Source organism: Poecilia reticulata, chromosome 2, assembly GCF_904066995.2.
Source record: "Poecilia reticulata chromosome 2, P_reticulata-male-v2, whole genome shotgun sequence".
Taxonomy (NCBI): Eukaryota; Metazoa; Chordata; class Actinopteri; order Cyprinodontiformes; family Poeciliidae; genus Poecilia; species Poecilia reticulata.
The window spans coordinates 18,121,716-18,145,935 of record NC_088831.1 but is presented as its reverse complement, the minus strand read 5'-3'; the positions used below and the strand labels follow the sequence as shown (position 1 = coordinate 18,145,935).

The 24,220-nt window shown below is 38.4% G+C and overlaps 1 protein-coding gene across 1 annotated transcript; it reads left to right on the top strand.

The window, feature by feature from the left end:
• The first annotated feature begins 781 nt into the window (after positions 1 to 781).
• f5 (coagulation factor V) lies at positions 782 to 22,304 on the top strand. The gene is made up of 25 exons (XM_008437406.3): positions 782 to 1,141; positions 4,092 to 4,174; positions 5,366 to 5,488; positions 7,385 to 7,597; positions 7,686 to 7,847; positions 8,979 to 9,200; positions 9,286 to 9,451; positions 10,339 to 10,519; positions 10,706 to 10,802; positions 10,895 to 11,100; positions 11,695 to 11,842; positions 12,055 to 12,267; positions 12,366 to 14,568; positions 14,670 to 14,838; positions 15,891 to 16,127; positions 16,539 to 16,755; positions 16,894 to 17,073; positions 17,149 to 17,265; positions 18,136 to 18,207; positions 18,290 to 18,375; positions 18,830 to 18,985; positions 19,072 to 19,216; positions 20,212 to 20,363; positions 20,623 to 20,805; positions 20,913 to 22,304. Exons 1-25 carry the CDS (start codon positions 981 to 983, stop codon positions 21,057 to 21,059), a joined length of 6,039 nt encoding a protein of 2,012 aa, XP_008435628.1. The 5' UTR covers positions 782 to 980; the 3' UTR covers positions 21,060 to 22,304.
• Positions 22,305 to 24,220: the final 1,916 nt, after the last annotated feature.

Genomic DNA, 24,220 nt, shown 5'->3' with positions numbered 1-24,220 from the left:
GCATTTCATTTGTACATCGTTTTCAGCCTTTTATCCACATACTTCCCAGGTACTGCAAAATGTCCTTATATTTAATCTTGACCTGTTGTCATGCTGAATCCACTGTCAGATTCACACATTACAATATTCATTTCCACTGTTCATTTCAATGTTTAAATTTGTTCATTCGAACAAATGACAACCATGGTTATGATCGGTTGGTTTTTTTTTGGGGTTTTTTTTAATTAAGAATGGTTTGGAAATGTGTATTTTAGACTTTCAGCAGTTTTACTAGTTCCACTGGCAGATTATTTCACTTATAAAATATAATAGTCTGCCAGTGGAACTAGTACTTTTTCCATAAATCTTAAGGGTTTAAAAGAAGCCCATATGGCTTGTTGAAAAGTTACTTATTAGTTTGGTTTGTCTTATTTCAAGAGTACTAAGGTATTTGCACCAGAAACTACAGAAATACTCTGTAATATTTTGTGATTTTGCAGTGATCTGCCTTAGTCATTGAGGAAAACATACTTTGAGAGCTGTTTCATATTTATTTGTATGAATAGGCATAGTCAGAGCTGAAATGATTGTTTATTTCCCAAAAGACCAATCCACGTGAGGGTTTTATGGCTCCACATTTCCACACCAAATGTCCCAGTCTAGGTTTACAGCATGTGTATTTTTGCATGGCTGACTTTCCAGGGACATTCTGAGGTCAGATAAATACTTCAGCACTTATTCCTACGAGACGTTTTCAGTAAAGATGGGACTGGGTACAACCTCAGGGATGACTCAAGATAAAGGACATATGACTTCAATTACAAGACCGAGAAAAAAAGAAAAAAAAAGCTACACTGAGGCACAGTTCATTGCCCCGGTACATACTGTTTGGAAACAGACACGTGTGTGTCAGTGACAGATAACACACACAGCGCAGCTCTCTGTCAGATAACAGACTTGTGGAACCGAGCAGCATTTCACCTGGAGGATTGATCCCAGACATGAAGCTCTGTCCTGGGATAGGAGCTCACCGTCTCCTGCCCGTCCTGGTTCTCCTGGCAGCGCTGGTCGTTAAAGCTGAGCTGCGGAGATCCAAGGAGAGACGCTTCTACATCGCTGCTGTGGAGATCAACTGGAATTATTCTGGCAATGACGCAAACAGGTTGGCTAGAAATTTATATGAAACAGCAGGAATGGTGTTTATTTGCTTGTTTGTCTGGATGACAGTTGTGTGTTAAGTGTGTAAACAAAAATGTTAATATAGTTTACATTAACTATAAACTGTTTATTTTGTTTTTTACTGAAACAGCTCAATTTGTCTTAGTTTCTTTCAGCAGTTTTAATCCTTTTTTCTTTGTGCTATTGGAACAAACTTTACATTATGGCAGTGTTTTATGACTACTGTAGGTAGAGAGAGGAGTACATTTCCTCTGAAAAATATTCAAACATTCAAACATATTATTATTAATAATGTTAATAATAATAATAATAATAATAATAATAATAATAATAATAATAATAATAATAATAATACTAATAATAATAATAATAATAATAATAATAATAATAATAATAATAATAATTCCCTTTGAACAGATAACACAACACAAAGTATGTCAGGGTACCAATGTTTGATCAGGGAGTGGAAGCAAAAGAGTTTGAAAAGTGACAAGTTTTTCTTGTCAAAAATGGGAAAAAAAATTCCAGAAAAAAAATAGGAAATTTCAAAAGTCAAAAAATGTAGAGCTTTGAAACTCTTTTTGGCTTTTGGAAGACAGAAATGTCCAAAATTTTTCCCCTCAAAATTTCTGAGTTTTTAAAAAAAATCTTTTTAAATAAAAAATTGTCAACATTTCACAATTAGAAATGTTCTTGTTCTTTTCCTGAGGATTTTTGAGACTACTCCCAAAATTTCAGAATAGTTTGGCAGAAATTTACTCCTATTTTTTTTTATATATATATTTATGATGGCCCTAATATTCCATTGTATTACACAAATTTATCAGTTACCATCTAAATTTTTGATTAAAAGAAGTTATTTTGTATCAAACAGATCCAGGAAAAAAGGGAAAAATAAAGTAGTGCGTTTTTGTTACACGTCTCAGCTCATAGTGGACGATTGTAACAAATTATGTTTTGTCTTTCTTCTTCTGATGTGTTTCTGCTTCCTCTTTGGTCTTGGTGGAGCCTGTAACGATGGACAGCGTCAGTGAGAGAAAAAAAAGGACAACCGCCATCTTCTTCCCCAAACTGTCTTTTTTTTATTACAAATTCTTGAAATCATAAAATCATTAACATTTCCTAGCACAATCACATTCCTGTGTCCCTGCTGCCACCAAACAACCACACAGCCTTCACCTCAGTAAACAGTATCAACTCCCACCAATCAACCCAGAGCCCACAGATGTACATTAAAAAAAAACATTTCTCAAATAAGAGGACTAATTATGTTAAATAATCCAACATGGACATGTTATAATGAACAACCATTAAGCTCTAATGGGTTTCGAATAACTACTGACCGTACAGTTTAATTGTTTACACAGCAAGGGAGAAAAAGTAACGTCTATAATAATAATAATAATAATAATAATAATAATAATAATAATAATAATAATAATAATTCCCTTTGAACAGATAACACAACACAACGTATGTCAGGGTGGAACGGAGCTAAAAGATACATGTAGCGATATTCAGAACGGACCGTTATGTGACCGTTGTAGCCAAAATGTAGCTAACTGTGATCCTAACAAATCACTTTTTTTATTTTTTTTTTTTAAATGTTTGAGCACATCTCTGTATGAAATTACAAATCAGATCCAAATTAACTTGTCACTCCACATTTTTGGACGGGGGTATAACAGCGTCAGTGAGAGAAAAAAAGGACGACCGCCATCTTCTTCCCCAAACTCTGTCTGCAGAGCAAGGGGCGGGGCTCCTCACTTCCGGTCTCCTGGTGAGACGTTGGTTACTTTTTTTTTTCTTTCTTTTTTTTATTTAACAGGGTATTTTGGTCAATTTATGTGTAAAAAAAACATATATATATATATATATATATATATATATATATATATATATATATATATATATATATATATATATATATATATATAAATTGCAATACTATTAATGTATGTGGTAGCTTATATTCTTAAACAGATTTTCTGGACTATCAACAAGTGATAATTAAATTCTCCCACATATGGTGTATCACATTTTGCATTTCTGCAGTTTCGCAAATCATTTGGTAATTTCAAGGCATGAAAGCGCAAATGGGAGAGGAAGATAATACATTATACATATTGCAAATCAGACATACAATATAATTATGTATGCATAAAGTTAGTTTCAGGAAGTACTTCCAACTTCAGCTGTGTAATAAGATGGTATTGCCATGAAATTATCAACATAAGTGTAATTTCCTGTTAGCACAATGTGTAATGTTACAGGAGGAACTGACCTCTAAGTAAATTGTGGTAATTTGGTAATGATCAAATTTATTGCCACATAATAATTTGGTACATAGGTTCTAGCGTACCTAGCACTTATTGTTATTGAAAATATCTAATTGCTGTATTTTTACTGTCAAACTATAACACCACTGTCATAGAATATACATGTCAAACGTAACATGGATGATATTGATGTTCAGGATAGTGTATTAGACAAGTATTTAATATTTCAAATGCCTGTGAAAGGAAAGTTATTTAAATAAAAAAGGAAAGCACAGAAACGCAACCTATATCTGCAAAGTTGAATTTGCAGATGCACGTGGTATGACTTCCTGAACAACATGCTTCAGACAAAGTGGAGATGTTTGACCAAAACCCACACACGATCTTCAAGATTTCAGCTAAAAGTGATTCTGCAGGCCGTTGACTGTTTCATCAAATCACACACATGCTTTACTTGTGTGAAACCAGACAGTAATTTTGCATTTGGTGTCACATGACCGTCATCACAGCCTGTGTTGACCACACAGATCTAAATACTAACTCATTTCCTTTACTTTTGAGGCGGAGTTGTTTGTTTTTACCATGACTAAACGAGGAGATTCCCTTCCTGCTGGCTTGCTGATTGATGTTTTGTATTTTCCCACCATTCCTCAGGCAGGATCCCACCTACAAGAAAGTGGTTTTTCGGGAATATGACGAAACCTTCAGCCAGGCTAAGACTCATCCGCCCTGGTTAGGTGAGTGCGGTTGGAGGTAAACACGCCAATGGCCAGGCCCTGATCATGTAGAAACTCTGCCTCAAAAGTTGATTCCCACAGCAGAAATATATATATTTTTAAACAATTTTCCATAGAAGGAGGGCATCAAATCATCCTGGTACTCCTACGACCATCTGGTACCAGGCTGGGAACAAATATTTATTTTTAAATATTGCTTTTTATTTTGTTTTTTGGTCAAACTTAAATGTTTTAGGTCATCCAATTTTTTTTTATATCAGATGGAAAAGATTTTCAAAAGCCATTTTTTCAATTATTAAAGCTGCAGTGTGTAACTTTTATAATCGATATTTAATAATATAGATTTAACAATATTTAATAATATAGATTTATTAAATATTTGTTGAAAGTGTCACTATGATGTGACAGTATGACATGGTGCAGATAATCTAAAAAAAAAAAGAGAAAAGAAGAGCTTCTCTGCCTTTACCCAGTTCTAACTACAAACAACCAATCAGAGTCAAGAGGCGGGTCTTAGTGCTGATAACCATGGCCATGTGTGTGCAGCTCACAAATGTTAGGTCTAGCTAGCATAGCCACTGATGATGATGATGGTAAACAGTTTTCCTGTAACGCTGAGTTGTTTCTCAACCATTAGCACATTTAGCACCACGTTCACGAGGTTGACTGACAGAATTAAGGCCCGCCTCCTGGCTCTGATTGGTTGATTTGGACTGGGGACCGTGTATTACTTCAGACAGCAATAGTAGCTCAGGGAGGAGGAGGAGGTTGATCTTTTCACAGATTATTTCACAGAATAAACTGTCACAACATAGTGACATTTTCAAAAATATGTTTAAAACTTTTTCTTTTTAATAAAATGACATTCTGCAGGCTTACTCTTTAAAAAAAATTTTTTGTTATTATAGAAAATGTGTCTAAACTGTTTTTTTGTTGATGAACTGAGGACAAAAAAAAATGCTCTCTGGATTGTGAAGCTTGCAGACTTCTGGTCTGTGATGATGAAAAAAATAAAATAGAGAACTCACTTTCAACACTGTTCCACCACAGTATTTAATAATTACCCAGAAAGCATGAGAGGGGTCCCAAACTTGCCCCCGGTGTGTTTTCACGTTGCGTCAAATCCCAGAACTGCTCGCACACAAGTCCAAATAAAGAAACTGGATCCTGTGCCTCTGCCTCTCTCTGCAGGTCTGCTGGGGCCCACGCTGAGGGCCGAGGAGGGGGAGACCATTGTCGTCACTTTCAGAAACATGGCTTACGGCGCGTACAGCATCCACCCACACGGAGTGGCTTATGGCAAGCAGTCAGAGGGTGAGTGGGGCATTAACCAAGTGTCCCAACTGAGGGGACCAACCCTGAACGCCACACACTGTATTAGGGTCGCTGTTAGACCCTTCATCGCTCACGCAGCGTTGACCAATACAGCAAACAAAACTGTTTGTCTTCTTCTAACATATTAACCAGGACAGGCAGGTTATCAAGGCAGACGGTTCTGAAGTCCAACAGGAAGAAGACCTGAAGCCTTTGGAAATCACTGTCCACAATGCAAAAACACAAAATATTACCAAATGTTTGTGGTCCAGGTTGTAGTGCAAATGTCTGAGTCCACTTGAAATAAGACTTAACTGACTTACAAGAAACTTTTCAGCAAGAAATAGGAGATTGTTATAAATCAATAATTCCTTAATATTGATGGAAAAAGGACTTGTTTAATGGGAAGATAATTTTACTTACACAATAAAAATATGTGTTGTTTTGCTTGTTTGGACAATAAAAGTGAAATAACAAGACATGTTATTAATTTCACTTAATTATTATTTCATTTAATAATTGGTAGATTATTAAGTGACATCATGTCTGAATAAAACTAATATTTTTTCATCAATATTAAGGAATTATTGACTTAAATAACAGTGACTTGTTAGTTTTGTCTTATTTCAAGTATACTAAGATGTTTGCAACAGAAATTAGATTTTGTGTTTTTGCAGTGCGTGTTCTTACGCATGGGAAGACAGCTGAGACAAATAGTTTATTTTAGGAAATTAAGAAATTCAGGTGATGCTTAATGTCAAATTAATTCCTCTGTGATTAAACTGAATCCACAGAGGAAATGTTAATTAAAGAACTGTTTACAGGAAGGAGTTTATTTCCTCTTCATTCGTTTTAAGGAATTTCAGAGTTGGTCAATAATCTACTGAGGAGTTTGCACACCACAGGGATGTTATGCATCTCACTGCTGACCATTTAGGTTAGCAGCTGTGTGTCAGTCCTCTCATCACTGACATAAACATCCTACTCATAACTGTTCCTTTTTTCCAGGCAGGATATGAAACCCAGCTGCAAGGACTTTAGAAAACAGTCCTGGGTTCACAAGTTTGAATTTACTGCAGATTTTCTCTGACCTAAACTTGGTCAATGTTGTACAGGAGCAAATATTTATATCACGGTCCTCAAAATTCTAACATCCCAGGTTTTTGTCATGTTAAAAAAAAAAAAAGTGGCAAAAACACAAAATCTTACCAAGTCTTTTTGGTTTGTTTCTGGTGCAAATGTCTTTGAAGACTTGGAATAAAACTAATCTAACTTCTATGTTAGATATGGAAGCTTCTTTCAAGCAAATGATTTCTTAGTATTGGTGAAAAAATAAACAATAGTTTCACTGTTTAACTTAAAACAAGACATTTTTCTCATGTTATGAGTGAAATAATCTGGCCTTATCATCAAAATTAAGGAATTATTGACTTTAAGCAAGCTGCTATATCTTGCTGAGAAGTTACTTGTGGGCTAGTTTATGTGTTTTTGAGACAATGACCAATTATTTCAAAAATATTTTTCAAAAAATAATATGGTATTTAAATCCCGTTCATGGTCTTAATCTACAAAATGTCGGGCAGGATTTATGCCAACGGAAAACTATTCTGTAGCTACTTGAGCATCACAGTGCATTTTGAGATCAGGGGTAATTCAGAAGTTTGACATTAGCTTGTTTTATCCAAACCCAGCCGTGGAAAGTTTCTAACTGCTCAGGTTGAGGTGAAGTTCAATGATTCGGATCTAGTCCTCCAAGCAGAAGATGTACAGTATGTATGGCCATCTCTGGTTTGAAATCCTCACCTTTACTCTAAACTAGCTAAGCTAGCTCTGAAGCTAGCTTCGACATAGAAATTAGCATGTAAGTGAAAGAAAAGGGCTTTTTTCCCCCCACAGGAGCCAACTACTTTGACAACACATCACAGAAGGAAAAAGAGGACGACATCGTGCAGCCTAATGGTGAACATGTTTACACCTGGGAGGTGACGCCAGACGTTTCCCCGCTGCCCGATGATCCCGACTGTCTCACCTACACCTACATCTCCCACCAAAACGTGGTGCAGGACTACAACTCTGGCCTCATCGGTGCTTTGCTCGTCTGCAAGAACGGTCAGTGTTGTGTGTTGATAACTTCTTTCTGTTTTGTGAGAATTAAAGATTGGATTTAATGTCTCTTTGGTCTTCCTACTGGTTAAAGGCACCTTGGACGAATCGGGACAGCAGAACGGCATCCACAAGGAGTTTGTGTTTCTCTTTGGGGTCTTTGACGAGAAACAAAGTTTGTACACTCCAAGTGGACGCTCTTCAGATGACCACGTCAAATACACTATCAACGGATACACATGGGGATCCTTGCCTGGTTAGTGTATTGGGTCATTGTAGCAACTTTTGGATTGAGGGCGCACTTACATTTGGTATATACTAACTAGGAACTGATATCAAGTCGGTATCAATGTCAGATTGATTCTAGCTAAGCAACTAAGACTGATACATTAGTTTCAGATTCCCTCTTGAAATTGTATTTTATTTTTGTACAGCTCTACCTCAAAAAAGATTTTGTTTTGAAATTCACGCTGTTTTACTATTGTTTCTTTTTATCATGTTGATATGTTATTAAAGTATTTCACAGGCCCTTGTCGTCCAAATTCTATCCAATGGTTTAACCGAATAATTCAAAGGAAAACCCACAGAAACAATGTGTCAGTATATCAAACTAAAATAATCAAAGTGTCGGTATCGGCGATACCTGTATGCCTCCAGTAAACCTTTGTTATCATCCCTGAGTTGAGACACTAATGTCATTCTGTGGCAGCCTGACTTAGCTGGTAGACAAAGTATTCTAAAGTATACAGTGTTAGCTTAAAAAGGCAGTATCTTCTTTACTTTAAAGAAGCAAACTTAAAACAAATGTTTACACGTATTTGATAAAACTGTCAGCATGTCCCGACAGTATGAGACAGATCGTTTGTGAAAAAATCGATCTCCTCCCTGAGCTACAACTGTCATTTGTAGAAATACTCCCCTCCCAATCAAAAGCAACCAATCAGAGCAAGGAGGGTTTTAGTGCTGCCAATAATCCTGATTACTTGCTACTATTTGTGCTAAAGGTGGATAAACAACTCACATTACAGGAAAACCATTTATCTGCAGTCATTGGTGGCTACACTAGCTAGCAGGCTATTAGGAACAAAGCTATAGTAGAGTGAAGTAGAGGGTGGGATGAGCGAGGGTGATTGACAGCAGTAAGTCCTGCCTTTTGGCTCTGATTGTTTGTTTCTAAATAGCACTGAATGCAGAGTAGCTCGATTTTCTTCACAGAATATGTATCATACCACACCCTCACCACATAATGCAGAGACAGATATACTGTAGTGTAATGTTGATGATATTTATGAAATTCAGAATAACTGCTACAATCTGTTGTTCAATGAGTGAAAAATATCTTGTTTTGGCTCAATTCTAATTAAAACTTTAATGTTTTTGCTCCAAGATGTAAGTATATGTGCCCACGCCCCTGTGAGCCTGCACCTGGTGGGCATGAGCTCAGAACCCGAGGTCTTCTCAGTTCACATGAACGGCCAGGTCCTGACGCACAGCGGCCACAAAGTGTCGTCAGTGGGGCTGATCAGCGGCTCCTCCGCCACCGCCAGCCTGGTTTCTGCCTACGCAGGCCGCTGGCTGCTCTCCTCCTTCACCACCAAGCACATGGAAGGTGGGTGGACCTGAACATTTAAACCAACAGAGGTACCATTTTCTTTCCCGCCGAAACAACTTGAATGCGTCTGATCGGTTTGCAGCTGGCATGCACGGCTTTGTGGACGTGAGGAAGTGTGAAGAGTTTAAGGAACCCGTGAGAAAGATGACAACCTACCAGCGACGACACAGCAATGAGTGGAAGTATTATATTGCTGCGGAAGAAATAGTCTGGGACTATTCAAAGGACAGCAACAAACACATTGATCAGTGAGCAACTTTATTTTGACGTATAGATTGTCAACATTGTAACCGACAATGGGAGTTTAACTTCAGTGCATCGGGGTTTAAATAAAACGTCACTGTTTTCACCACATTGGAAGGCTTTAGAGCGTCACTGGTGTATTTAAAGGGGCAGTATTATGCAAAATCAACCTTTTTGAGCTTTACATATGTTCTAATGTTATCAAAAACATACATGTGGTGTTGCCTTGATTCTTTCATGCATGTTTGAAAATCATTTAATGTCCCGTGGCAACCATTCAGCTGCGCAAAACAATGGGTGGACCGAGCGCCGCCATCAAGACGCAGCTGCAGTTTCCAAGTTTCCGAGCTTCCGCCTCACAGAGCAGCCCTCCCCTGCTCTGCTCCTTCAGACTAGCCAGCAGCAATTAGCAAACACCTGATGGAACTGAGCTCATTATAGCAGCTACTTCTCAGTGCAACGCTGGTAAAAACGTTGTTAAAGGGTTAATAGAGGAGCCATGTTGTGATGACTTCCTGAAGGCGGAGTTTCAGAAAGAGCAGCAGTTTTTAAAGAGACAGAGGCTCAATTTCAAGTCGTTAAATTAGGAAGTCAAATTTCTTTTATGTTATATTTGATATATATTATTTTTTATCACAAGTGACGTTAACATAGTTACTTGATTTTGTTCTAAAATGATATTATGTGGCTTAAAAACACGTAATGCTGCCCCTTCAAAGTCATGTCGCAGAATTTCAATCTGGTTTAAATCTGGTCTATGATTTAAACTCAAGTTGACTTGGTGTTATTATAGGAGGATAAATGGGGTCAGTTATCATTCCCCACAAAGACATGAAACATGAAAACTCGCTATCTCAGAGCTGCACTAAACATGAGTTTTCTCTCTGTTTAGAGACTACAAGCTCCAGTACCTGACACAGTCGGCACGCCGTATCGGAGCAAAGTACAAGAAGGCGGTGTACACTCACTACAAAAATGAATCATTCACTGAAAAGGTGGCAAATGAGCACAGGAAGAATGAGCTGGGCATCTTGGGTCCAGTGATCAGAGCGCAAATCCGAGACATCATCACAGTAAGACTGTAACAGAGCGGAAAACCTTAGACTTAGGAAATAGAACGTATAAGGATAAACGCCAAAGCCAAACACTTACATTCCTAAATTTGGTGCTGGCACAATTTTAAACAGAATAGCAGGAACTGTGTGATCATTTTTGCCAGATTAGATTGTGGCTTGATGCACTTTTTTCCTCTTTCACAGATTGTTTTTAAGAATTTGGCCTCGAGGCCTTACAGTATCTACCCACACGGCCTGACTGTAGAAAAGTCAGAGGAGGGAGTCAGCTATCCAGAAGGAGGTATAGACTATTCCCCAGATACGACATCAAACAAAACATAAGAGATTTTAAATACGTGAAGTGACGGAGTTGCTTGCAACATAATCAACCAGGAAACCAGAGCCATGCCGTTCAGCCAGGTGAAACGCGCACCTACGTGTGGAAGGTTCTGGAGGAGAACGAGCCTCTGGATGGAGACTCCCGGTGCCTGACGCGGATGTATCACAGCGCCGTGAACACGACGCGGGACATTGCGTCAGGCCTGATAGGACCCATGCTCATCTGCAAGAGTCAATCCCTTGACGTCAGGAACGTACAGGTCAGGACCAGGGTCATGATCGTTGTGGGTTTTTCATTAAAGTTTAGTTTTATTTGGATGTGACTCTTTGTCTAATTCAGCTTTAATTAGTTTTTGGAGTGTGTTGGTTACTTTTTATTATTAATTAAATATTATTTTCTATTTTAGTTTAGTTTTTATTAGTCATAGCAGTACGTTTAGTTTGTTTTTGTACTTTTGTTAATTTTTAGGTGCAGAATTCAGAAAGGTCAAAGTGTTATATGTATGCATCCATTTGGTAATGACTACCCAACAGAAGATACCATTTTCAAAAAAACATTTTTTATTATTGTTAACTATTATAACTTTGTTCAGGTTATGCTATTTCCTGTTTGGTTTATTAATCTAGCTCCAAATTACATCCGAAGCGTTCTCGGGGCTTTAAGGAACTAATAGTTACAATCATTTTCAAAATTTTGGTTCAACTGGATTTTTCAACTGAGGAATCCTTCAGTTACATCATCTAAAGAAAAACGTGCAGAAGAAAAGACCTTTAACATATTCATAACCCAGTGACATGTTCTTCAAAGATGAGCTAAGAAGTAACTTAGAAAAAACTTCCCTTTGTTTTTGCAGCTGAGAGCAGACAAGGAACAGCATGCTGTGTTTTCAGTATTCGATGAGAACAAGAGCTGGTATCTGGACGAAAACATTCGCCGTTGCTATGATCAATCCAAAGTCAACAAAGCCGACCCAGACTTTTATAAGTCCAATGTCATGCACAGTGAGTCTTACTGTTACCACAATACAGTTAGCAGCACCGATCTTGATAATGGTATCGATGAAAAGGAGATAAAGTCATCATTAAAAACATTCCTTTTAGCCCAATGTAATATTTACCTGTATCAACACGTACTCTTTAATTGTAGGGACTTCTTGTGTATTTCTTCCAGCTGTTTCTCAGACATCTGATTTCCATCTTCTTTCAACTTACAGCAATAAATGGTTATGTGTTTGAGAGTGGCCCTGATTTGGGCTTCTGCAACGGTGAGGTTCCAACGTGGCATGTGTCCAGCCTTGGAGCACAGGACTACATTCAGACAGCTACTTTCTATGGCCATTCGTTCGAGCTGAATCACAGAACTGAAGACATTCTCAGCCTCTATCCAATGACTGGAGAGACCATCAAGATAACCATGGACAACAAAGGTGACAACAGCCAACTACAAAGTCACTTTTTTTATCTCTTTGTTTTATTCGTAAAACTTGTTTACCAAACATTTGTATTTGTATTTGTCTCACAACAGGTGTCTGGCTTTTGGCATCGTTGAATACTCACGAAACAACAAAGGGAATGCGTGTGAAGTTTCAAGATGTTGAGTGCTACCGTGAATTTCAATATGAGTATGAGGACAATGACAAGAACGTAGTTGATGAATTTACTCAGTGGAAGCCCCCAACTTTTGAGGATATCGAAAAAGAAAAGGAGAAATCAAAAGCTGTACCCACAGAACCAGTGGTGGTCGATGACTACACGGACATGTTTGCGGATGAATTAGGTCTGCGGTCGCTGAGGAACCAGTCCAGTAACTCAGATATGGAGATACTGGACTTGAGTTTAGTTGACTATGATGATCTTGATATTGCTCCTACGGTCGGCGATGCTAATCCTAATGTAAAGGACACAAAGAATAAAACTGAGTTCTTTTCAAATCAGACTACAATGAATGATACTCAGTGGAAATATGTAGACAACCAAAATGTTACAGAACCTAACTTGCACAACAGCAGCATTAGTAAACATGCAACAGCTGTACAGAAGAATAGGATTCAGTCATTCCTTGACTATGACACAACTGTTCTCAACAGCGACAGTGATTCACTGAGCAATCAAAGCACAGCAAACACCAACAGAACTGGTTCTGTAGTTGCAGGCAGTCCAAATAATGCTAGTATTACAGTTGCTGGGACAATGAACTCAACACTTCTCAATGGTACAGGTTCAACAGTTCATGGGAATGTCTCTGCCAACAGTGTCAACTTTTCCACTTCATCCAAACAACCCACCTCTATCACTATGGGGGAACTACAGACAGACAGTCAACCCACAGGGAAACAAGAGTCCACCAATCAAACCATGCCAGTACAATCACAAGACACAACTAATCTTACTACATTACCAATAAATACCAAAGATAGAACAACAGAATCAAATTCATCTGGCAGTAGCAACATCTCTATGGACATATTCTTTCCCAATGAAACTGAGGTGCAACTCACTCGGGGCGATGTGTTCTTTTACAAAGGGCACGCGTCTGACACCGACGTAGACTCAACCAGAAGTCACTGGTTTCAACAGACTTCAACAGTTGAGGATGACCGTAACACGTCAACTGATATGCCACCCGTTGGAATAAACCAATCACTGTCCCTTTTAGGACTTGATGATAAGGAAGCTGACAACAGCAGCATGGTCAAAGATAACCTCACCAGTCTTGAGTTGGTGGAGACCACGGGAAACAATGACGTAAACACTTCAAACATGACTTTGCAGCAAGAGCTTGAATTACGAATGAATGCCACTGAAGGTGTGAGTGTTTCTGCCAATCCCAGCCTTGGCAATGCAACCCATCTTTTAAACGTAGATCAGCTATCACAAAACGGTACAGTGAACATCTCCAAATCAAGTTCAGCAGGGAGGAGCTCCGAGAAAGGACTTCTTCCTGGGGAGTTGTCCAATACTTCTTCAATGGAAAGTTTCTCTAACGAGACTATAGGTTCATCCAAACATTCTCTTTCTGGTGGTTCAGTGAAGCTGCTCAGTTCTGATGAGTTTGGTTCTTCAGAAAGTAGTGAGGAAATATTTATCTATGTTAAAGAAAACAAATCCGAGGCAATCAAAACTGTCTCCTTGAGCCCACAAGGCCACAACTGGACTTATGACGGAACTCACTCCACGGTACCTGAGGAGATTCCTGATCACATGAAAAAATACTTTGAGAACAAAGCACTACGAACAACTCCACCTCCCAGAAAGTACAAAAAAGTGAACCTCAGACAAATACCCAAGAAAGGTGAAGGCATGAAAACAAGGAGGAGGAAGGTGTACAAGCCTCAGGCCAGGAGTGGTTTGCCCTTTTCCCCACGAGGATTTAATCCAGGGTTGACCCCCCGTGGGGCAAGGCCCAATGCACCACAGCCTGTCACCAAGGAGGAGGAGTTGATTAACTCCCCCATAGTCATTGCTTTGCCCCGACCTGATTTCAGTGACTATCAGCTGTATGTCCCTGTAGATGAACCAGAGCAACCTGATATAAGTGAACAAGATGTAACACAAAATGAGTATGAGTATGTGTCGTTCAAAGACCCCTACAGCAGCCATGAGGACATTAAGAATTTCAACCTGGATGAAACTACTAAACACTACTTAAAGTTATCAGGTCCTGATGTCAAGACATACTTTATTGCTGCAGAAGAAGTTGAATGGGACTATGCTGGCTATGGACAGAGGTAAACTCAAATAAGAACATGGAGGACGCATTTTTGGGGAAGGGGAAGATTTAAAAAAAAAAAAGTACTTAGTTCATGTGATGTTTGTTTTATTACCACAGGAGACACGATAAGTCACAGCAAAACATGCTAGAGACCAAATTCACCAAAGCTGTTTTCCGAGGTTACCTGGATGCGAGCTTCAGCACTCCTGATCTCCGCGGGGAGATGGATGAGCATCTAGGCATCCTTGGGCCTGTTATCAAAGCTGAGGTTGGACAAAGCATCATGGTAAGTTAGCTGCTCTCAGAAGGATTTTGAATTTTATTCTTCATTTGACTGCTTTTTCACTTATATACATGCATGATTCAAATTTAGAGATAATAAACTGACCGAACAAGAGTAAAAGTAAGCGACGTGTACAGTGCCACCCTTCAAGATTCAGATCAAAACAATTTTATTATCAAAAACCTTTTGACAAAAGTTCTTAATTGGAAAGAAGTTGTTTAATATTAAGAATTATAGTCTACTTAAGAGTTATAGTTTACTACAGTTTTCACAGTGTTTGTTAGTAGCAGTTCAAAAGTTGATATAGTGGGGGATATCCACTGTCCTGTTCCTGCTCCTTGTGGAAAAGGTGGGAAGCAGAAGGAGAGTTACATAGTTCAAATTAGTCCTAAGTTAATTAATATTATCTTAAGACTAAACTAAGAACATCCATTAAGCCTTCAGAACAACCAATTCACAATGCAAACCAGAAGTGAAGATAAAATGTTATTTTGGGAAATAAATGTTTTATTACTTTGCAGAGAAAAGCTACGTTTTGGAATGCTGGAGCACAGGATTACCATTAGCATCTAAATTTTACCTTCAGGACTTTATTATCCCCTCTAAAAATGCTTATAATAGCTATTTTAATAGTTCAAGCACACACAAAAAATAAATTTAATAATGAGCACAGTGTAGAAGGTAACGTCTCCTATCATCCTTATCGTTTCTCTTGGCGTTACAGTCAATCACCATTAACAAAAACAAAGGGGGTTACACCTGGATTACCTACCTGCTTTTCATACACCAGTGAATGGTGCAGTATTTCAACTTCCCAAGCAGCATTTTCTGTCAAATATTTTAGATATGCTCTAAGAACAAATTTAATAGGCAAATTTTATACGCATAATTTGGAATTACATTCCACCGAAAAAAAGAAGAAGAGGGGGGTCCATTGTACTAATGGCTAAGTAAAGAAAACTGTCTTTTTGCTGTAACTGAGTAAACAAACATACAATAACTGGTAGATTGTGACCTTTCTATGATAAAATCAATCATTGTCTCTTGTTTTATAGATTGTCTTCAAGAACAACGCCAACCGTCCATACTCCCTACACCCCAATGGGGTTTCCTATACAAAGCAGTTTGAGGGTCTGTCCTACGAGGACGGCTCCAAGTACTGGTATAAATATGACAACGAAGTTCAACCCAACACCACCTACACATACATATGGAAAATCAGTCCTATGGTTGGGCCATCTCCGGATGAGTCTGAGTGTCGGACCTGGGCGTACTACTCTGGTGTTAATCCCGTAAGTAGTTGCGGTTTACCAGAGGAACCTTCATCACGTCCCCTACATAGCCAGTGATAAACAAGAGGAGCTTCTTGCCTGATTTAAACCCCTTCGTAGCTTTTCCCTGACCTGTCTGCTGTGTTTCTTGGTTCTCTAATGTTTGCTGACAAAACTCTTAGGCCTAAAACAGATCAATTGTAGCGATGTGTCGATATGTGTGCCATTGAGCACTCATCAAACTTTCATTTGGAAGCAAATGTTATAATATTATTCGAGTCAATAATATTTCTAACTCTCAAAATCCCAATAGAAAACATTGTGGTTTGTGGTTAGATAGTTGCACCAGCAAAAAATAAGGAAAAGTTCAAGAGGTACGCAGACTTCGCAACACACTGTATAAATAATGTGTTTCTAAAACATTTCTTGCAGGAAAAGGACATTAACTCTGGCTTAATTGGTCCTTTGCTGGTGTGTCGAGAGGGCACTCTGAAGAACAAGCCACTCAACACGAGGGAGTTTGTGCTGCTTTTCATGACCTTTGATGAGTCTCAGAGCTGGTACCACAATAAAAACCAGGAGGTCATGCAAAGAAAGTACCGAAAACGAGTTTGGGATGACTACGACATGGAGAACCTCAAGTTCCACTGTAACAATCCATGACCTTTTTGTCTTGCTCAAACCGTATCAATTCATTTCAGAAGAGGATGATATGACAAGATGGTTGAAAGATATTTTAGAGCCTGGAGGAACCAATTGTCTGCTTTGTCTGTGTTTTTTTATGTAGCCATTAATGGAATAATATATAGCCTTAAGGGCCTGAGGATGTACACCAACCAGCTTGTGCGGTGGCACCTGATCAACATGGGTTCCCCCAAAGACGTTCACAGCGTTTACTTCCATGGGCAGACGTTCAAATACGTGAAGACCAAGAGCTACAGACAGTCTGTGTTTCCCCTGCTGCCTGGTGAGAAACAGATTAGCTCCTCTATCTGTTCATACATCCATGTTGTGTTTGTAACACACTGCTGGATTTTTGCAGGGAGCTTTGCAACTCTGGAGATGCATCCATCCAAACCTGGGCTGTGGCAGCTGGAGACGGAAGTTGGTCTGAACCAAAAGAAGGGGATGCAGACGCTCTTCTTGGTTATAGATAATGGTGAGTACAGCTGTGCATAGTCGTATATTGTACATTTATCATGAGACTAAAAAACTGGCAATGACAAGTAGTTTACATTTTGGGTAGAATGACCTACACAATTATTACTCTTGCTGGTAAAGATACATACAAAAGCCCTAAAATCAGTGAGTGTGGAGACCAATGTTTTTGACTCACAGGTCAGAATAGTTGAAATTCAAAGTATATTTTTTTAACTTTTTTAAATATAGAATTTAAAACATTCCATATTTTTAAATAGAAAATGCAAGAAGGGTTATATTTAGATTTTTTAATTTGTATCTACTCATACACAAGGGTGATAGTCAGCACTAATACCCAGTGATTGGTTGTTTCTGACAGAGGTGTGTTCATGTAGATGACAGCAGGTTCATAGGGAGAAGGCAAAGGAACTATTTTTTCACAGATTATCTGTGTTATATTACAATGTCATGACGTATTGACAGTTTTATCAAATATGTAAAAACCATATTTTTTTTAAGTTACACAGCTTTAAATTTGATCAATTGTAGAATTTTGATCAATTCCTTTTGTTAAACACAATTATTCCATATATGAGTTTTGTTTAAATTTAAAATCTAGATTTCTTTAAAAAAAAAAAAAAAAAAAAAAAGAAAAGAAAGAAGTGTTATTATGCTTTTGGAATAAAATACAAATTTATTGTGAAGTGGGTTTTTCACATATTTTTTTATAAGGGTGCTTACTAGTTGTAAATTTAGCAAAGAAATTGTTCATCTTTTTAAAAAAGTCCATCCAACAACAATTTTTGGGGTTGAAAAACTTTTTTTTCCTTAAGCAATTATCTTACATTGATGTGTTGTATTTTAGCCATGATATTTTTTTATATTTAAGATTGCTACCATCCAATGGGTCTTGAGTTGGGCAGCGTGAAAAATGACCAGATCACAGCCAGCAGTTCCAGAGGTAGTCATACCCCTCCTGATATTCTGTTCCAGCCAGCCACTTTGAAAATGATATGAATACAAATATCTGTCCACATATTAAGGATACTGGGCGCCCCATCTTGCCAGGCTAAATAACTGGGGTCAATACAATGCATGGAGCACAGACAAGAAAGGCAACTGGATTCAGGTAGGAGTTCTATATTTTTCAGTCTATACATTTTCGTTCTGCTTGTGCTGTATTCAGTTTGTTTTGGAAGTCAGAACTTGGAACTAGACAGGAAAGACTTTCTGAATGGTGGGATTTACCTTGGCGCTATTGTGTACTATTAGCAATACGAGCCAATAACAATATTTTTCAGGCTATTTTTTGTATTTAAACACAAAAGGAACACATCCAAAGATACATATTTTACTTTGGCTTTAACCAGTTTAATGAGATAAAAACTGTCAGAAAGACATTCCTGTGGAAGCTGCCATATTGGATACAAAAATCTGGATTTCTCAGTTAGCTCAACTTTTCCAGTGTTCAAGGGGTATTCCTATTGGTTTCCCTAACAGGAACTAGGAATATCTAACGTTTTAAGTACAAAAAGAAAGCACTCAATCTACTTAATCTATTACATGTGGACCTCCGCTATAAGGTGGACTTCAAGCGGCCAGTTGTGATCAGCCAGGTGGCCACACAAGGAGCCTGGGAGAAGTTCCATCCCCAGTATGCCACAAATTTCTCCATCTCGTACAGCAACGACCGCCGCAAGTGGATCTTTTACAAAGGCGACAGCAGAGAATTCTGGAAGGTAGGGAAGTTTGAATCATTCACTTTCAGAATGGACACACGCATGATCACTTGTTTATGCCCCCGTGTTTGTCCTTGTGTACTCAGACGTTTCAAGGAAACGAGGAAGCCTCTCAGACAAAGAGAAACACCTTCTTTCCTCCTTTGATTGGACAGTTCATTAGGCTCCACCCTATCACCTGGTACAATGCGGCAACAATCCGCATGGAGTTCTACGGTTGTGAGCTTGACGGTAAGACTTTTGATTAGCAAGTTAATGTGGATGAAAGTCAAAGAGACACTAGTTTGGTTTGCTGTGTGTTTGGTGTAATCTCCAACAGTTGGACTCAGGAACCCAAATCTTTTTTTTATTTGGTGGCTTCACATTTCCAATGCCTACAATGTCCAAACAGGCCCTGTCGCCCAGTTGACCACTGTTCTTTTCTTGGACCACTTTTGATAAGACACCCACAACTGTAGACCAGGAACAGGAATACCCAACAAAGAGGGTCACGTTGGAGATGCTGTGATCCGGGATTCAAACCATCACAATCAGATGTTTGTTAAACCTACACTTGCTAATTTTTCCTGCTTCTAGTTTTTTGTGGACAAAAAAAACACAAAAAACAAAAAAAAACAATGACTTGCTCTCTGGTTTATGCCACTCAGAACAGGTGTCATGATGAAAAGATAAGTGCTACTTGTTTTACTTTTCAGTAGTCATAATGTAATGCCTGATTGGAGTGTTTTATAACACAACTATCTACATCATATCTGAGATAGGCATGTTAGGGTTCAGGTACATATGAAGAAAAATTGGTTCTGTTTTTAATTACAAAATGGTGCATATCATCATACAGCATTAGCTTCACTGGTCTGCAGTTACAGCAATAATTACACTGATTCCAGATTGTTGGACAGAACCGCCAATCAAATCACTATGACAGTAGGTGAAGCTCTCCTTGGTTTTACTGTAGCCCCAGGACTTTTACAAAGTATTGGTATAAAGTTGTGTATTTCATAAAGATTGTTGAGGATCAATACAGCTTTTGGAAATATATACGCACAGCACTTTTCATAAAAGCATGATTCAGTGCAAGCTACTTTGAGTAATCCGAAAGGGAAAAAAAAAACAACAGAAAGAAAAAGGAAAGGTAATCAATAGTCGATTTCCCCTTGAACTCCACGATCAGCTACATGCTGACCTAGTGGCTAAAGCATTGAAATATTATGCTTGTCTGTGTTCAGGCTGCTCCGTGCCTTTGGGGATGGAGAGCGGGCTGATAGAGGACAGACGCATCACAGCCAGCTCTGAGGAATCCAGGTGGTACGTTGGAAACTGGAAAGCCTCTCTCGGTCGCCTCAACAAGCAGGGCTCCATCAACGCATGGAGAGCTAAGGTAGTAATCACTGGAGACATTTCAGCTCTGGAGGAATTTTGACAAACATCTATTATTTTCCTTCCACCTCTACACTTCTTCATGTTGGTCTTTTGAATAGAGTGCCAATAAAACACACTGAAATCACTTGTTGTCATGTGACAAAATGGAAAAACTTCCAATAAAAATTTTTCTAATTCTGAATAGACGTAAATTGGGTAAAACCTTGGGAAATATGTCAACTATTTCACAAAGTGTCCTTGTGCTGTGTTTTATTCAGAATAATGACATGCACCAGTGGCTCCAGGTGGAACTGCCTCGCATTAAGAAGATCACAGGCATCATAACACAGGGAGCCAAGTCTATGATGAAGGAGATGTATGTCAGCAAGTATGCCCTGCAGTACAGTGACAATGGGATACACTGGACCTACTACATGGACAATGATGATGTAACTGTAAAGGTGAGCCGATGTAGAGAGCACAAGTATGTTTTCTCGTACTGAAGCTTTTCTTGATGTTGAAAGACGTTCTTTCTTTCTCTCTCTCTCTGTCTATTTCATTCATCTAGATGTTTGATGGAAACACAAACAACAGCGACCACGTGAGGAACTACATCTATCCTCCCATCTTCACTCGCTTTATCCGAGTCGTCCCCAAAAGCTGGTCGAACTCCATCACCATGAGACTAGAGCTTCTAGGCTGCGACTTTGAGTGACAGATGCTTGCGAAAACAAAGGAAAAACTGAATAAATGTCTAGAATGTTGAGGCAGACATGCAGAATTATTACCAACCCTGGAAAATGTTACAGTTATGTCCCTTTACAACCACTGACGTAATTTATTGGGATCTCATACCAACACCAAGATGTTTGTCATCATCAGATCATCCATCCATCTTCTATACACCCTTGTCCCTTGGTGGGGTTGGGGGGGTGCTGGTGCCCATCTCACGTTCCGGGCGAGTGGCGCGGTCACCCTGGACAGGTCACCAGTCTGTTGCAGGGCAACACAGAGACACACAGGACAAACAACCATGCACACACACACACACACACACACACACACCTAGGGGCAATTTAGACAGATCAATTAACCTGACAGTCATGTTTTTGGACTGTGGGAGGAAACTGGAGTACCCGGAGAAAACCCACGCAGGCACAGGGAGAACATTCAAACTCCATGCAGAAAGACCCCAGGCCGGGAATCGAACCCAGAACCTTCTTGCTGCAAGGCAACAGCTCTACCAACTGCGCCACTGTGCAGCCCATCATCAGATTATAAGATTGAAAATAATAAATGGTTTTTATATTTATTTGCATCTGTATCCAGCATTTAATATGAAATGTCCTTGTTGCAGTGAAATAAGAAAAAAGTTTGTAGGAAAAAAAAACAAGTTAATCTTCCCAGATGTAACAAGGTAGATGTAATATACGTACATGTGTGCAGCACATCTTTCAGCACTATGTTAAAGTACTTCCTGTAGAATAAGTACCCAGAAGAAATGTATACTGTCTGGTAAAGTAGTTCAGGATGTATAGATCTGTTCAACCTGATTACCAAAATGCCAAAACAGATAAACCACAAACTCCACAAATGCACAAACAGAGTAAGAGAAGCAAATGTAAAAGTTTAAATCTGATACAAACATGTGACAACAGATACAACTTTTTCAAGATATTTTTATAATTTGCATTTTATTTAACCAACTTCTATATCATTTCTAGTTAGAAAGCTCGACTGGAAGTTATTTGCAATCTCTCTTCTGACCACTAGATGTCAGTATAACTTTTACGTCATCTTTTGATCATGAGCATAACACAAATTAGACACCACTTTTTGTGTGTTTGCAATATATATAACATTTTTAGGCTTACAAATACAATAGGAAATGGAACTGAAGTAATGTACATATGTAAGTAGATGTGTAATTTATTGTGTTTTAATAAATATGATTACTGGCTTTGTGTATTTAGCGACATCCTCACTGGTCAATCAAAGTGAAACTCGAATAAGCCCTGAACTTGGAGTGCATCACGTTTGGCATCTTAAGAAATAACTAAGTCATCTACTCTGAGTAGTAGCAAATTGTAGTAGAAAACTGAGAATGAAAACAAACTCGGAAGACATTGTGACTAGCTTGTAAAATGAGTACTGGTCTCAAAAAAGTTTTCACGTTTTGGACTTAAGTGTGTCCAGCATTTCACCTCAGACTTCGACTAACTTCGATTTAAACTATTCGACTTCGAAGTTGTGTCTAAACTTTTCAGGTTTGGTTCGGAAGTTGTCCTTTAGTTGCTGATCTTGTCAGCTTTGATGTTCTACCGGCAGATGGCAGTAGAAGCTTAGTTTTGCTCGGAGATTTGGCCAAAACACCCTGACAGGTATATAAACCTGTCTCATAATTATAAACCTGTCGTCAACCTCAGAGATAATGAAGGCACGAACTGTGCAAAAACATCAAGGCTTAGAAAATGTTTGTCTGACGAAACAGTTTTATGCTTTCTATTTCTTTCAAATGACTTAGATTTTCTGAATTCAAGCCCTGTCAGGTCATAACCATTCTCTTATCTTTATTTGACACATGTCAAATTGCTGTGAATTTGGAGGAAATAGAAGAACGTGGTGGAAGGCTAACAGCTAGTTTGAGGAAACCACCCATTTTATCTAATCCTCGCAATTAAAAACAGTCAAATAGATTCTCCTTTTTGTATTTACACTTCACAACAGCTTAAAAATAAGTTTCTCGCTCTTTTCTTACTAACAGTTTCTGTCTTCTTATGCTAAGGTTACACGGGCGGCATCTTCACATGAAAAATGAAATTCAGCTATTTGTTACTGTGGCATCTTTAACAGAATTCCACTAATATGATGTCATATGATAACATGGACATTTATTGGCAGAGAATGCAGCCTCACACTTAGATAAAATGTTCACATATTAACATATTGTATTTGGAAAATATTTGAATTTGAGTTGTTCTCTTTGGCTAACATTAACTAAAACAGAGCACCTGAGCTAGCTTAACTGTTAGCCTTCAACCTTTTATTTGTTCAGTTTTCTACAAATTGTCTGCAGTATGACATGTCTCTGCTACACGTAAGAGAACTGTTACTGACAAAATAATTTCAATTAAGTGGCGTTTGTTGATGTTAGTTGACATAAAATTGGCCGTTTACTAACCTAGCATTATGCTCAATAATCACTCTTTGATCAGAAAATTGGTCATAAAGTTAATATACATGGCTACGTATAAACAAGTTTATAAAAATTCAGTTGGTTGTCTGTAAAAATGTTATTAGAAAATATGTTATTTTACATTTTCAGATTTTTACATAGAATATAAAAAACGTTCACTTTAACCCAAGACTCATACAAATTTAAGTCTTACTCAACATACTCATTTATTATCTTAACATTAGACAAAGTAGTTAATTTAACTTATTGTGAAACCAACGATCAGACTCATAACCTAACCTGGTTGTATTAAAAGAACCCAGAATTAGTGGTCTACATTTCATAGAACAAGTAAAAAAAACACACAAAAAAAAAAACTAATTGGGATGTTTTCACATGGCTGCTACTTTCTCCCTTAGATGGAATCAGCAGGGAGTGTACTTCTTTTATACCTTTGCTCCCCCCCTGGCATAACGAGTTAGGATAATAATAGCAGGTTATAACATTTGATATTAGCACCTGATCCCCAGATATGACTGAAGATGATGCTGGTTCTTGTATATCCGTGTGGTCACTGGGTATTATGGTCTGCCCGGTGACACAGCAACTGGATCCTCATCAGAAAAACATGTGCATTACTGCTCCTCTACACCACGGTTGTTTACAAACATCTTTTTTGGGGGAAGTGGGAGGGGGCACAG